The sequence below is a fragment of the Phaenicophaeus curvirostris genome, chromosome 17 (genome assembly GCF_032191515.1).
Source record: "Phaenicophaeus curvirostris isolate KB17595 chromosome 17, BPBGC_Pcur_1.0, whole genome shotgun sequence".
Classification (NCBI taxonomy): domain Eukaryota; kingdom Metazoa; phylum Chordata; class Aves; order Cuculiformes; family Cuculidae; genus Phaenicophaeus; species Phaenicophaeus curvirostris.
In genome coordinates, this window is record NC_091408.1 from 13,525,760 (window position 1) to 13,542,093 (window position 16,334).

Sequence of the window (16,334 nt, forward strand, 5' to 3'; positions counted from 1 at the left end):
TAGGGTACCGAGTCTGTAAGGAAGACTGAATAAAATATAGAGGACTCAGGCCTGTTAAGAGCAAGTCAGGAACAGTTTGAACTAGACCAAAGCAAGTTTTTTGGCTGCAAAGTTATCACTTATCACTATAAAAGACAGAGCATCCAAATTTCAGCTAAGCACATTAACAACTTATAACATCGCAGAACATTATCTGTATTTGTATCGCTGCAGTGTTTAGTTCTTAAGAAAATAAGAAGGTCCCACTCAAAGTGGCCAAGCCAGGATCAAGGCTTTCACTGATGAAAGAACAGTCACAGTGGATGAGAGACAGGGAGAGAAAGAAAGAAATGACTGACAACACCAGCAAGACAGCGATTCCTGGAAGGAGAGGCAAGGTCCGATGCCTGCTACACAGCTTTGCCTTCACTAAACCCACCCTCCTCTTTGGTGTCAAATCTACCTATTATACAGTAAGTGTCTCCTTCCAACTGGTAGACGAGTATTATTTTAAATGCAGTAGGCACTTACTTTCTCTTACATCCTCAGTTTAGCTTTTTAACATCCATACTAGATGATTTTCAATTACTCTTTACACACTTCAGTTCTTTCAACTTGTTGCCATTTTTCTTCTACATCTTTTATCATAATATGTTTTTTTGTCTCTGAAAATAGCTAGGACACATCTAACAGAGCCTGCCAGATGTGAGCTATGGCCAAAAATCTCAGTGTTGCAGCACAAACTGGCATGAAGTATACGAGTAAATCAAAGAATTTACCAAAGCCCCAAAGAGAACTAGAATTCAGCACAAGAAGTCTCTGATGCCTCTTCAATGGTGTGATCGTACTCTGAAGGTTTCAAACTTTCATTTATTTGTCTCTTGACTAACTGCCTTAAACAGGTGTGACCCCAACCACAGTTACAAACAATGCAGGGATAGTCACTGCAGAGGGGCATTACCTTGAAAACTCTGCCCAGAAAAGTTTGCATACCAACACTTTTAACAAATTTGACATTATTCACAGATTTTCTAACTATTCCTTCCGAGCCACCTTTCCAGGGGCACCGAACTACTCCTCTGGCAGTAGTGCTTAAGAAAAGCACAGAATTAAATCCCAGTTCTCAATGAATTTCCTATCCTTTCACCTCAATGAACCTAGTTTGTCAATAATGGTGTGTTGTTTATTACTTCATTTCATACAAATACCTAGTTCCCCAAATCAAGAGCCAGACAAGTATTTAGGCATCAGAAAAGCAATTACAGATATGGCATCTTATATCATATAGTCATGGATTAAGAAGCATGCTCGAACAGACATTTGTAAGATAATTGCTGGGTATTGTACTAGGTAAGTGTCTAATAAACTTCAATATCTACTACTGAATATGAAAACAAATTAGAATATCAATAGCACTATCTCCATTTTGAAACTGTTATAGCCCAAAGAGAGATTAGCCACTTCTAGAACCCCATGCAGCTATAATTTAACATAATGCAAGTTCCTGCTGTGTTCTTATCTAGCACTAACACAATGAAATTAAGAAAAAAAAAAAAAGATTCAGGAAGTCTTCCTTAAAACTAGGGTATGCCATGCTATTGGACTTTCAAAGTGAGATACAAGAACATCACTGCTTAAAGAGTTTCAATTCAGAATGAAACAATATTGAAAGTCAAGGTATACAGTTTCTACAGAGTTACTCAAACGAGGAGGTACAAGGTGACTGTGGCATAAACAAGAGCAGAACCAAAGCAGGTGCTGCACCAACCTTCAGATGCACAACTGGGTTTGTGTTCAAATACTACTTAAGTACCTGAAATTCCAGTAACTCCATGCACCTTTAATACCTGCTCATGTCCAATGCTTCCTTGCACATGTTTCTTCTGCAAATCAATGCTCTAGCTTAGACTCCTTAAATTCTTTTTTTAGGACTTAGTAGTTTCTGTATTCCCAGTTTCTGCGATTCTTGTTCTAGTTCAGAGTCAGTATGAAACTGAAAACTCCCAGTTATCTACACATTATCATAAAGAAAATCTGTATGCTTGGGTTTGCATTTATGCTCCAATTCAAGAAAACATATTTTAGAAAAAAAAAGAAAAGAAATAATAATCTTTCTTCAAACTCATGAATCCTTCCCTTGGCTATAAAGAGGCTTAAGCACATGTATTAGCACTTGGCTGAAAAGAGGTCATTTCTTGAGAGGACTGCACATACACTTGGGATTTACTTATGCAAATACGATTTCACACATCTCCACCTAGGGAACAGGCATCCAAACACCTAAACGTGTGCCTGTACCTACCTATATGCAAGAAGCGCTTTTGCACACTGGCTTTTTTATACATCTTGGTCTGACTAGAGGCATGGCTTAAATGAAATGCCAAGCTTCTTTCTTGAGACTGAATGAATTAACATTATTAGCCAGATAATAACCACAGCATAATGGCACACTGAAGCCTAAGGCAACATTTCAGGAGAATTTTCTTAGAAATTCTGGCCTGATAAGAGATGCTAATGAGTTCAGAGAAGTAAATATAGGTCTTTAAATAGCAAATGACAACTTGTCTATAATGGTAAGTTTCTCAGCACATTTACAAACGTTTTCGCTTGCGAGCTATAAAGTGACTTTCATTTAGTTGGACTTCAGCTCTCAAGAACAATCACTATCCTAACACGCCAACAAAAAGAGTGCAAATACACAAGGGGAGCACAAATGAAATGCTTGTTAAGGCCTCACAAGGAAACCATACAAACACCTTATTTAATAAGTTTAATTAACCAGCTCTTTTCTAAGTCATACAGTGCCCAGCAATGCTGAGAGGCAAATTCCCTGCTCAGAAGCTCTGCTTTTCTTCCCTGAAGGAAAGTAATCTCCTGAAAGAGCACAGCCCAGAAGCCCCAGCAGCTGCTGTAGCAGTGGTAGCTGTGCCACTGCTACTGACTTTTTTACAGCACGGCCGAGGCAACATTGACCCTGGTTCCAGCAGAGAGAAATGGCTTATCAAGGCTGGGTTGTTTATAACCTCTCGCTGTAGCACTTTCACTCCTAAGAAGCAGTATAACCTATGTATTTCTCTTATAAAAGTATTTTCAAACAGAAAACGCCCATACATCAGCACCTAACTCAATATATAAAGCCTAATACAAGGTCTTATTGGAGAAGATGCATTTGTGACTGTCAAAGCTGCCCCACTAATACGTCAGACCCCTTCACAAGCCTTCATCTCCCAGTCTCCAAAGGTGAGCATGAGGCTAATGCAATTCTCACCTCCAGACTGTAGCAATCACAACAGAAACTCAGATTTTTGATTCTTTACATCAGCACTTTCAGAGCACGTCGAGTCACCCAGATGTCCATTAATTTTAATGCGCTATATTAAGACGACCGGCATTACGAGGCCACACAATTTTCTGCCAAGCACTTTGCTTTGCACAGTGCTTGCGGTTCCTTTATAAATCGCTACCGATTCCGCCCTTGCTTCACTCTTGAGATACTTCTGCGTATCTGACAGCTGCCTCTACAATCAACTACCCTGGGAGAGAGGTTGGCAGGACTGGACCAAACTAAACAATGAAGAGTGTTTTATTAGTATTCTTCTTATGTCAGTCAAACAGCACCACCAATACCAGCAGGATAAAAGGCAAAATTATTTTTTCTATTCCTAGGGATGGCATCAACAGCAGGAATCGCAGAGAGCTTAAGCCTCCATCCCTCCCCCCACCTCCCAACGGGAGAGAAGGATACGATTTTAGAAAATACCCACAAGTATCACGGTCTGAGCAAGAAAACAACAAGTGTCGAGGCACGGCGGTCACCTACAACTCTGCAGAGAAACCTCTCCCTTTCCTTCAGGCAGGATTTGCGTCCCTGCATCAGTTCAAAGGGACTCTGCGATCGCAGGAGTTCAAGGATGAGATTGAAAAAAAAAAAAAAAAAAAAAAGAAAGAACCAACACAAACAAAACCAGATCGCTCAAACGACCTCTGTGCTCAGACAAATGCGCTCCTGGGCTGTTCCCTCTACTCAAGATAAGGAGCCCCTCGCCAGCCCAGGTACCGGGGCGGCTCCGGCTGGAGGATGCTCCGGGTCTCCCAGCGCCCCCCGAATCCCATCCCAGACTCGGACTAGGGCAGAGGAACCTCCTTTAACACAACGCAATAACTCAGACTCATCCGTAAACACCCTCAGCGCTCGGGCAGAAGGAAACTTTCCCCGTTTCTCTTTCTGGTCCAGGTTTGCTACCGCTCAAAAGACGCGAGAGAAAAAAAAATAAAATAAGAAGGAGGGTGGGGAGGGGGGGGAAGGAGAGAGAGTGAATTTTTAAAGCAGCGGGGAGAGAGAGAGGCAGGAGGAGGTGGGGGGGGGGGGGGGGACTGGTCTCACCTCGGCAGAGCAGCGCCCCGAGCAGCGCCCCGAGCAGCGCCCCCGCCATGCCTCGGGGGCTCGGCCGGCGCCGCTACCTCCGCCCACCCATCGCCCGCGCCCAGCCGAGCACAAACTTTTCTGGGAGCGCAGGGTGGGCCGGTGGGTCGGTCTGTCCGTCCGTCTGTCGGCGTTGGCTCCGCCGCTCCAGCCCCGCGCGCCGCTGCCTTTATCCGCGCGGCCGCGCGCGCCGTTTCCCACGGCGGGAGGGAGGGAGGGAGGGAGGGAGGGAGGGGGGGGACGGGGCTGCGGGGGCGGGGAGCGATGCTGGAGTCCCGGTGCTCAGCCCGGCCCACCCCTGGGGCTCAGCCCGCCCCTCCCGGTGCCGAGCCCACTGCCCTCCTTGGGCTGAACCCACCCCCAGGGGCTGAGCCCGCGCTCCCCCTTGTGCTGAACACACCCACCCCAAGTGCTGTGTCCAGCCCACCCCCAGGTGCTGGGTCTGAGCTCACCTTTCCAGGTGCTGGGTCCACCCACACTGCCTTGTGCTGAACCCACAAACCCCCAGGTGCTGGCCCCAACCCACCCCCCCTTGTCCTGAACCCACCCACCCCCAGATGCTGGGTCCAACCCACCCCCAGGTGCTGGGTCCACACCCCCCCTTGCGCTGAACCCACCCACCCCCAGGTGCTGAACCCACCCACACACCCCCGCCAGGTGCTGAGTCTGAGCCCACCCTTCCAGGTACTGAGACCCCCAGTGGTGCTGAGCCCACGCGCCCCCCCGACGGGGTGAGACCACCCACTTGGGGCGAGGGGAACCTCGCAGAGAGCGATTCCTTCCCGGGGAGGGGCTGGGGGGAGCTCAGGTGAGCAACGGGACCATCGCTGCCCTCACCGTCCTGTTTCTGCGCTCCTGCTCCCTCAAGCCATATAACACCGTTTCTCGGTATGTATTGAAAAGAGAATCCTAGAATAGTTTGGGTTGGAAGGGACCTTGAAGATCATATAACTCCAACCCCTGCTTGATGGGCAGGGACACCTCCCATCAGGAGCTCCAAGGCCCATCCAGCCTGGCCTTGAACACCTCCAGGGATGGGGCAGCCACAGCTTCCCTGGGCAACCTGGGCCAGGGCCTCACCACCCTCATAGTGAAGAAATTCCTCCTTATGTCTAGTCTAAATCTGCCCCTCTTCAGTTTATACCCATTCCCCCTTGTCCTATCACTACAAGCCCTTGTGAACAGTCCCTCCTCGGCTTTCCTGTAGTCCCTTCATGTACTGGAAGGTCACTATAAGGTCTCCTTGGAGCCTTCTCTTCTTCAGGCTGAACAACCAGCAAAGAGCTTTGCCAAAACAGAAGTCTTCATTGCACGCAAGTACTTCCCTCCAGAGAGAGGGAGGCCCACCACAAGTCCTAAGAGGACAGCCTGATCATCCACCTCTATCTCACCCAGCTCCAGCCCTGTCGTTGCCTCCACATCTTCTTTTCACTTTTACCTTTGTGCAGTTCGTGGCTTCATCTTTCCAAACATAATTCATAGGGCATATTTTTGTTCTTTTCATGTACTCTGGTGTTTTTTCCTTGAGTATCCTGGATAATTTCAGCTGGCATCTCTTCCTTATTCTTGTTGCAAAAAAAAGATGTAAATTTTTGTGGCCTAGCAGTAAAGATACTTTAAATAATCTTCTTTGCAGCCGTGACATACAGCAAGCAAGTTGGAGTTTAGTAAGCACTAAGTATGTTAAGTATTTTGGTGTAATAAGTATTGAATACGGAAATCACCTGAGCAGGGAAACAACCCCTACCCACCATAAAATCATTGAATGACTTGGAGTGGAAGGGACCTTAAAGCCCACCCGGTTCCAGTCCCCTCCGCTGGATCAGGTTGCTCAAATCCTCATCCAAGATGGCCTTGAGCATCTCCAGGGATGGAGCAGCCACAACCTCTCTGGGCAACCTGTTCCACTTAAAATAGTGAGGGGTTTGGGTTTTTTTTCCAAACTGGTGCTTTTATCCAGAGAAACTAGACTCTGCTCCTTCTGGCAAATACTCACAGCCAGTCCTCTGTGTCTGGCTAATCAACCAAAACTGGTGAGGTTCTCTCCATCTACAGTCAGTTTCCGAGATAGGTGTCAAAGTTTATCATTGGCTATTACCCTGAGTAAAATGAGTAAAACATATTTTGGCAAACCTACTGTTTATGCAAGATATTCCCAGTTTGATAAGCCAGGTCGAGAAAGACTACCTTAACGAAGAGATTTCTGATGACAAACTGCAAAGAATTCTATCAGGAGTATGTTTTGTACCGTCATGGTTTATGTGATTTTATTGCCAGTAGCAGCTAATTCAAATGTGGAAAAAGCAGAAAGAGTATATCATATGGATGCCATTTTAACGTATTTTTTCTCACAAGAATGGAAAGAAGCATTTCTCAGTGTAAAACTCATTCAAAAATGTGTAACAGCTTTAGTCTCTTCTGCTTGATTGTAAATTGTGCTAGACACCACAAACACTTGTTAGATGAGTTTAAATATAAGAATCCAGCAGTCAACAGTAAAACACAGCAGCTAACAAACATTTATGTCCTGTACTTGAGTTTGTACATAATGCGTGTTTACAATCCATCTGATTTATAAGAAAAAGCAGATACGGGGAAGACAAATGTCATTTCTTTCCAAGGCAACTTTCACTAAGGGATCAAAACCCAGTCCTATCATCATTCACAAACTACTAACATTTCTCTTCTTTGAATTGTGAAGAAAATTTCGATATGTGGTAAATTAGATGGAACGTGAGATTATTTGGAAATACTGACAAGTAGGGTATATCCTATTTATCAAATCTGAGCTGGAGTGTATATCTTATTTGCATAACCTTCTCCAAAGGAAGTTTTGGAAGTTGCACATAGAACCCATTGGCAGAGACTTTCATGAATAAGAAGTCAGATAACAAGGCGATAAATATGGTAAAGAAGGCTGGACAGAATAGGTTTTCCTACAGCTATTCTTATTCCTTGAAATTTGATTTCTTGTTGCTGTAGGTACAATATTTCAGTACCAGAATTTTCAATAGAATCCATACCTAAGATGAGTTGTTTAGGCTAGTGTATTCAAGGGAAACCAAAAGAGTTAAATACACAAATCACACTAAAATTCAAAGAACCTGCCTTATTTTCTTTCTTAATGAATTTATAATGGAAATATGAGCTCCTGTGAGCAATTTATGATAACAGTACAATTAACACCAAGCATAAAAACAGCAAAGAGGTGTGTTTGCAGGCAAGGGGTAGTGTGTATGTAGTGCTGAAAAAGGAAACCTTAACACTGAGATTAAAAAATAGGGAAAACGTCTTTACTTGTCTTTTTATACAGTCCAAATTATGTTTCTAAACAGGCAAGCAAAGGCATACTCTGGATGTCAAATTATATGTAGTCCCGAATCTGTATGTGGATTTTTATAATGTTTTGTTGATCCAGAGTAGTTCTGTGTGTTTGAAGTTAGATTCTGGAATTTTATTCTTGTTGATTATTATGCTACTCCTCAGATGAAGTCAAGCAGGTTAGTTTGCAGAAACTATATAACATTATTTTAATTTAGACAGAAAGTTTAATTCTGTTCCCACTGAAGTTTATGGAAATTTTATCCCCAAGCCCAGGCCAAAGGGTTTCTCAAGTGAGTAAGGAGAATTGGTTAGGTGGTTTCCTTTCCAGTGATTTTTACCAGTGATTTAGACTGTAGAACATACTAGTGATGATGTGTCAAGGTATTTGTCTTGGATATAGGGAATGAATAGTATGAATTTCATTTTGAATAGTATGTAACAATTTTGCATAGATTTTTGTCATTTTTTTCTTTTCTAATTGTAGTAAATACTTCATCATCAGTTACTTCTAATATAGTTACATGACTTTGTTTCTTTGAAGGAATCTCAGGAGTTTTAGTTTTGAAGTCTTATGGGCTCTAGTAATTGGCAAAACTGAAATTTTCAGTCTACTTGTGTCACAGTCCCTTCAGTAAGTGTAAGGAAGTAAAGAACATGCTCAGAAACCAAGAATGAGAGAGGGCCAAAGTTGACTTTGTAGGGTCAGTCAGTCTCCTAAAGTTTTCAAAAGTATCATCCAGTGTACGTTGGGCTGAAAATGCCACCTACATTGAGGTCTCTCTTTAAATTTTGCCAGCCACAGTCTTGAAGTCACATGCCAACTCACTGACCCAATATTAAAAAATGAAAGCAGAAAAAAAGAATGAAAGCAAAGCGTATATAGCCACGTGCAGATAAATCTCTGACCTGTTTGCATGCATTGAGATCTTTTGTTTACTTTATTAGTGCATCTGCTGCATCCATGCAGAAGTTCTATATGGCAAATGTATCACACCAGTATTTCTCAGGTGAAAACATGTCATATACTTCGGGGAGTGGCATATTGTGTAGGTGATTGAGTGTAACAATAGGTACCTACGGCTATCCAAATTGCTATTTTTTTGTATTTTGAGTGAAAAAGACATAAAGTTGTCTTATACTGAGCATGGGAGTATATAACATTCCTCACACACCTGAAAACAGTTGACATACAAGACTTCAGACATTTTTTTCTTAACATAAAGATGTACTTTTTAGGACAAAGAAAGACTAGATTTTGTGTTTTATAGACTTCCAGTAACAAAAGAAAATAAAAAACCTGTCGACCAACTCTAAGTCTGGATGGGAAGCAAAAGTCTGGCAGTCAGAAGGAATTATCTGACAGAACTTTAGAAAACAGATGTTGAGATTGTGATGTCGCCAGGAGTTTAGCACTCATGACATAAGTGTGTATAATAGATACTACAGCCTGTAATCTTTATTTTAATCATTCTGTAATGAAAACTTGTCTTTGACTGTTACTCTGTAATTTAGCCAAAAACATAGATTGTCCTTGATATATGCGAGTGGTGTGGGATGTGATCATTAAGCACTGACTATGTCTACTACTCAAAGGCCCATTTAACTTGGTCTCTGTTTTAGCTTGCCATGTATTGTTATCTTTGGCAATATATCATACAAATGACTCTGTCTTTCAGTGTGACCTTACACAAGTCACCTGTTCTATCCCTCAATGTCCATATGTGTATAATGGGATAATGACATCACATAGTTCCATCAAGTGCGTAGGAACATAGAGGAAAAAAGCTGCATCTATATTCTACCATCTTTAAAATTAACCAGGCTAGGTGAAAAAATAGCTTTCTCATTTAACGTATGCCTCTCTGCTCACTTCTTTGTAGTTATTCAGAATTGTACTTTGATTAACTTGTTTTCTTTAAATGTAGAATTTTAAATCCCTGGAATGTGATCGTGGCCAGTTCACTGCAAGTGTCAATACTAATATTGCATTCTATATTGTTCCATGTATACAAGGCTCCAACAGAAAGAAAGGGAGAGCAATGCACCCCAAGTTCTGCCAGATATCTGAAGTCACAGAAAGGGTCATTGGGCACTGGAACAGGCTGCCCAGGGAGGGGGTTGAGTCACCTTCCCTGGAGGTGTTTAAGGCACAGGGGGACGAGGTGCTGAGGGACGTGGTTTAGTGGCTGATGGGAATGGTTGGACTCGATGATCCAATAGGTCTTTTCCAACCTGGTGATTCTATGATTCTATGATAAAGGAATAGAGTGAAAAAATGTTCAGCGCTCAGTTTTTTTCCCACCCTCGTACCTGGGTGCATTATCATCTTTCTTCTGTCTTCTATGCTTTGTTTTGCAGTTAGGAGTATTGCCATTTAAAGTGATTGTATTATGCCTTAGTGTCAGCATTTATCCTTGAAATAGAGATATAACTTGTATCTCTCACAGTTATTTATTTGTGCTTCATACAGACAGTATGGCACAGGTTTATACTCAGCACATCTGAAATGTATTGGCCGACCATAGCGCCTGGCATTGTCATCTTTTTGTTTGACAAATGTTTTTAACAAGGACTTAGGATCACAATATACTGTTATTGACAAAAGGAACCCACTCACCTAGTCACTGTGATCTTTTCTGGATATACATGTGACTGTAAGCAATGCACACAACATGGATCAAACATTTTGGGTGCCATGGGTGCCTCCTCTTCGGTTTTAGAGCTGAAGGTATGGCTTTTTTTGACCAAAAGACTGTTCCTCAAAATACAATAGAGTATATAAAAACCCAGTAGATATTCAAATCACTGATATCAGAGGAATTAAATATGCAGCCTTCCCTCAAAACTTTCAACACTGCTACCAAAATGAAGTATATTTTGGTAACAATGGAGACAAAATACCACGTGGCTAACAATTGTTTTAGGTATTTATTATCTACTCCACAGATATTTTAGTAAAATAAGGGAAGTATTTGTGGTCTGGCTCCTCCTTTTGCTAAATTTATCAGTGAGAAGCTTCAGGGAAGCAGGACCAGAAAAGCAAATGCAAGGTAATGGGTATATAATTCAAAATAGGGCATTTGATAAAAAGCATATAGTGATCTGTGAATCTTTTCAACATTTTAATTTCTGGTTGCAAAGGCTTCGCCCGACACATCTGCTTTAGAAAAGTCGTGCTGGATGTTGATTTAATTTTTTTTGCATTTATATAAAAAAAATACATGCATGCAAAAGCTTTTCCAAAATTTTCAGTAACTAAAGTTTTTGAAGAATCTGATCTTTCTTCTTCTGTGTGCTAAGTATCTCTATAATAATACTGACTGCACTGAGTCAGACCAAAGGTTCACCTACCTTGTTTATGACAGCAGCCCACACCGGATGCCTTGGGAAAAGTACAAGAGGGCAGGTGAGTGGTGATAGTCTTTTCCCAGGCTCTGAAGATTTGAGGCTCAGAGAATTCCTGAGCCAACAATTGTATCATTGTCTCTGATGGATTTCTGTCCCCGGAATTTTTCCAGCTGTTTTTGAACCCATCAATGTTTTTGAGTGTCCACAAATACGTTATCTCTTCTAAGGCCAAATACCAATGTCTTTATACATAATTAATGATGTCGTGTTCCTTATTCCTTAATTTTTTAATTCTAAAATCGTGATTACTACATTATAAGAGGTAGATAGTCAAGACATCCATACTTTGAGTAAATATTCAAATTACCAGTAACTTTTGGGACTATGAGCATCCGAAACATAACATGCAAATATATCTTCATCATTTGTGGAAAGCAAATGTGAGCAGAATTTGAATGGAGCCAGGACTAAGTATTTGTTTTCATATAGCAAACATTTACTGAAATCCCTGGCAGTGTTTTTTTTTATATATATATATGCAATGTTTCTTTTGTTTCTTTGTTTTATTCAAGTATTATAACCTGACTACACACTTTTGGGAAGATCTCTAGATCCTATTGCAGAGGAACTCTATAAACCAATAATGCCTGTGTCTTATATAACATTATACAGGCTGAGAGAGTTGGAGTTGTTCAGCCTGGAGAAGGCTCCAAGGAGACCTTATAATGACTTTCCAGTACCTGAAGGGGCTACAGGAAAGCCGAGGAGGGACTGTTCACAAGGGCTTGTAGGGATAGGACAAGGGGGAATGGGTATAAACTGAAGAGGGGCAGATTTTGACTAGACATAAGGAGGAATTTCTTCACTATGAGGGTGGTGAGGCCCTGGCCCATGTTGCCCAGGGAAGCTGTGGCTGCCCCATCCCTGGGGATGCTCAAGGCCAGGTTGGATGGGCCTTGGGCAGCCTGATCCAGTGGGAGGTGTCCCTGCCCATCGCAGGTGGGTTGGAACTGGATGGGCTTTAGAGTCCCTTCCAACCCAAACTGTTCTGTGATTCTATGATTATTCATGTGTACACATTGTGGCATCTACATAAATGAATACTCCTTGGAACAATTAATCTGCGAGTTTCTGATCCCTGTTATTCCTTCTTTTATACTTGTATGCATAAAGTAAAATAAATCAAGATATCTTGATAAACTTTATATATATATAATGAATCACTCTCTAGTATGATTTCTGCAATGTGATTAGTCACCTTAATATGTACATATTAACTCAAGAAACAAACATTCTGTCAGCTATAATACATTTGCATAAGTTTATAGGAGTCTGTCACTTTACTGCTGCATATTTTGATGTGCTTGAAGTTAGGGCTTTGAAACATGCAGGACACATCTGTTGCAGGCTGAATTCTGCAAAAGGATAGTGACTTCAAAGCGCTGTGCCCAGGGTAAATTGCTGATCCAGGTGAACCCCTCGACACTTGCCTTGAGTTCAACCGTTACTTTGTACACGTGGTAGCAATTATTTGGACCCAACTATTATTAGAGTTGCAGCATTCATCAGTCTGAATCCATGGCTACAGTGAGCGTTCACATTAATACCGGATCCTTGGACAGTTGGGGTTGAGGTGACAGGAGCCAGGAGGCAACTCTCCTGGGGGATGCCGAGGTTGGGGTCCCTCTGGGGGAGATGCTGAACTCAGGGTCTCCCAGTGATGCCGAGCTTGGGGTCCCTCTGGGCAGAGATGAGGATGCCGATCTTGGGGTCCCTTGTGGGGGGACGTTGCCGATCTCAAGGTCCTTCAGGCTGGGAGATGCCGAGCTCCGGGTCCTCCGGGAATGATGCTGAGCTCGGGGTCCCTCGAGGGGAGAGGATGCTTAACACATGGTCCTTCGTAGGTGATGCTGAGCTCAGGGTCCCTTGGTGGAGGAAGGATGCCGAGCTCGGGGTCCCTCTTGGGGGAGGAGCAGGGATGCTAAGCTCAGGGTCTCCCGGTGATGCTGAGCTCGGGGTCCCTCTTGAGAGGGGGGAAGCCAAGCTCAGGGTCTCCCGGTGATACCAATCTTGGGGTCTCCCGGGAGGAAGATGCCGATCTCGGGGTCCCTCGGAGGGGGATGCCGATCTTGAGGTCCCCCGAGGATGCTGAGCTCAGGGTCTCCCAGTGATGCAGAGCTCGGGGTCCCTTGGCGGAAGAAGGATGCCGATCTCGAGGTCCCTGGGGGGGTTATGCCGATCTCGGGGTTCCCCGGGGATGCCGATATTGGGGTCCCTGGGGGCGGGAGATGCCGATCTCTGGGTCCCCTGGGGGTGATGCTGATCTTGGGGTCCCCCGGGGGTGATGCTGATCTCGCGGTCCCTGGGGGGGAGATGCCGATCTCGGGGTCTTTGGTGGGGAGAGATGCCGATATTGGGGTCCCTGGTGGGAGAGACACCGATCTCGGGGTCCCTGGAGGGGAGATGCTCATCTCGGGGTCCGCAGGGGGGGTGACGCTGATCTCGGGGTCCCCGGGGGGGTGATGCTGATCTCGGGGGCGGTAGCAGCGCCGCAGCGCCCCCTGGCGGCTCCTCGGGGCAGAGCGGGGGGAGCGCCGGTTCCTCGGTCCCGAGCGGCGCGTTTGGCTCCTTAATGAGCCGAAGAGGCCGCTTCTCCCTGGCCATTGTCAGCCCGGGATGCGCCACAATTAGCAGAGGGTCTCGTGTAATTACCTACCATAATAGGACCTGAAACGCTGCGTTTCAGCCTTTCATCGAACTGCTGCTTTTCAGCGGTCCCCGAGGCTAATGAGGATAATGTTCCAAGCTGATGCCGGTTATTTATAAAGAAAACCTCGCACAAAAATATAAATTACACTCTTACAGGAGTATAATACTTCAAATTGCTTTAGGAGCTGCTTGATTCCTGTAGACAATAACCGTCATAAAGTGGAGAAGATGCAATTAAATAGTCCTACTTAACAATAATCTAGTGAGGGATGGGAACTTTTACAGGTCACTTCTGCCTCTCTTTATTTTTCCCAGTCAAGTGAAGGATGCCGACCACAAATAGACTCATAACAACATTTAATAATAAGAATGCTGACTCGTGCTTGTCCTGGGATAGATTGGGTTTTCTTTTTAAAAAAATAAAATAACTGGGGCAGTATTAAATCCTCAGTTTAGGCATCTGATGGATTAAGATCTACACTAGAACTGGAGTGGAACACGTGCCCTTGCTGCAGAAACTCTTGCAGCCTCTTGGCACTCCTGAAGATACTACAGACTTGCTTCTTTCTTCCTGTTTACTTCTAAAAACTTCCTCTGGGTACCTAAAGCATGTCTTAAAATTAAGCATTTGTAGAATGAAGCCATATCTTATTACTCTCTCCAGAAAATGGAAAATCTCCAAAATTCTCTTTACTATACAGTGTTCGTTGTTCACCTCTTTTATCATAGAATCATAGAATAACCATGTTGGAAGAGACCCACTGGATCATAGAGTCCAACCATTCCTATCAAACACTAAACCATATCAATTAATTGTTAGGCATGAAACAAGCTATGAAGTTCTTCTACCAGGGCACTACAGTTTTCTGCAGAAACACTGAAATCACTTCAGATATGATTCGTGTCTCAGGGCCTTGTGTTACATGGCCTCCGGGGGTCTTTCTCATTCTAGATCACTCTATGATTCTATCTCATTATTTAAGTGAATCTCTAAGAAGAAGAAGAGGAAGAAGGAGGAGGAGGAGGAGGAGGAGGAGAAAAAGACAAAGAAAAGAGTGATAACTGCCCCTGCTGTCTTCTTTGATTTGCAAGTGTCACCAGTCCCACAGAAATCACTGACATTGAAGGTAGGAGGTTGAAGCAAGGGAAGAACTTAAACCAAAAAAGCCTTAGACAAGCAGGTCATTGGATCAATGGACTAGAATCAGACCTGAGCATTTCTTGCAGAAACCACCAGCACTATTACCGTAATGAGACCTTTAATTAAAAATGAAGCACAATATGACTCTAGAGATGAGCCACAGACTATTTATTATGTTCACATTAGAAATTTGTGGTCTGAAGACCGCAGCTGGGCAGCCTCTAACATCCACAGAGTTAGGATGTACACTTCATAGCATCCTCCGAGATCAATAGGAACTCATGAGGGAGTGTGTAAGTCTGTCTGCACTTCCCCCCTCCACAGCAGATACATCAGGCTTTGTGGTTATGAAAAGCAGCTCAATTTCCTGAAGTGATGTGTTTTATTTAGACTGAGCAAATCAAGGCAGAAGGCTCTCCACATAACTCTTCTGTCAGTACTCACTGTTTTTTTTAACATCTTTGTCAAAGGGAGATAGTGGAAAAGAAACTTAAAGATGCCCAAAGCCAAACAGGACTTCTAGCTCTGTGGCTAATCTTTAATGTTCTAGGCTGCACCCATTCAGCAAACTAAGACTGATAATCGATAGTTTAATAGGGCATGTGTGTGGACCAGACATACTTGTTTAACCCTTGAATGTCAAATAAATCACAGTACCAGAGCAGGAGGACTTTTGTCTTTAGTGCCAGGATGGAAATCTGGCATTTTAGACTGAGAGTTGTCTTTCTGTTGAACTATTGCTCACACAGAAACAAATTATACATTTAATTATTTTTGTCTGCTATCCCCAAAACACCTTTATACAGAATCCTTGAAGGCTTTTTAAACTTCCTTGATTTTTTTTGTCTGCTCAAAAAATCCAGACTTGATGATTTATATAATATCAGGATTGTTGTTTCCCCTCCAAGGCTCCCATTCACAAAGTAGGAATGGTCTAAATTTCAACAACTGTGTTCAAGAAATATGTATTAGCCTGAATTAAAACTTCTCAATGAGACAACCTTACATTTTGCCTGCATTCCCACCAAAAATAGCTACAGTGTAAGAACAGTTAACAGTTAAACTATCCTTTGTAGTAGAGATGATTCAATGACATAAATAAATAATGATGACGTAAAGGTAAATCAAGAATTTCATTAATTTCTTAATTAATGCAAGGCCGAAGAGATATTCAATACAATTGCAAGACAGCAATTTTTGAATTGCCCTTGTGAATAGGGTCATTGTCTGTACAACCTCTTACTGCAGACACTATTAGGAAGAGAGTACTAGTAATAAAAAAATACAAGAGATCTGTATTGACATTGTATGAAATTACAAGAGTAGCATTTTCAGATATTTTATAAGCCTTCATACATCAGAGTATTAGCCACCCTTTAACCAAATAAATTAAGGAACTCTATTTTGGGG

The 16,334-nt window shown here is 43.0% G+C and overlaps 1 protein-coding gene across 1 annotated transcript in view; it reads right to left on the reverse strand.

The window, feature by feature from the left end:
• TMEM132C (transmembrane protein 132C) overlaps positions 1 to 4,459 on the reverse strand; it is a 222,145-nt gene extending 217,686 nt beyond the window's left edge. The window contains exon 1 of the mRNA XM_069871350.1: positions 4,364 to 4,459. Within this exon, the coding sequence (XP_069727451.1) occupies positions 4,364 to 4,412 (49 nt within the window). The 5' untranslated portion in view covers positions 4,413 to 4,459. The remainder of the gene's footprint in view (positions 1 to 4,363) is intronic.
• Between the last annotated feature and the right edge of the window lie 11,875 nt (positions 4,460 to 16,334).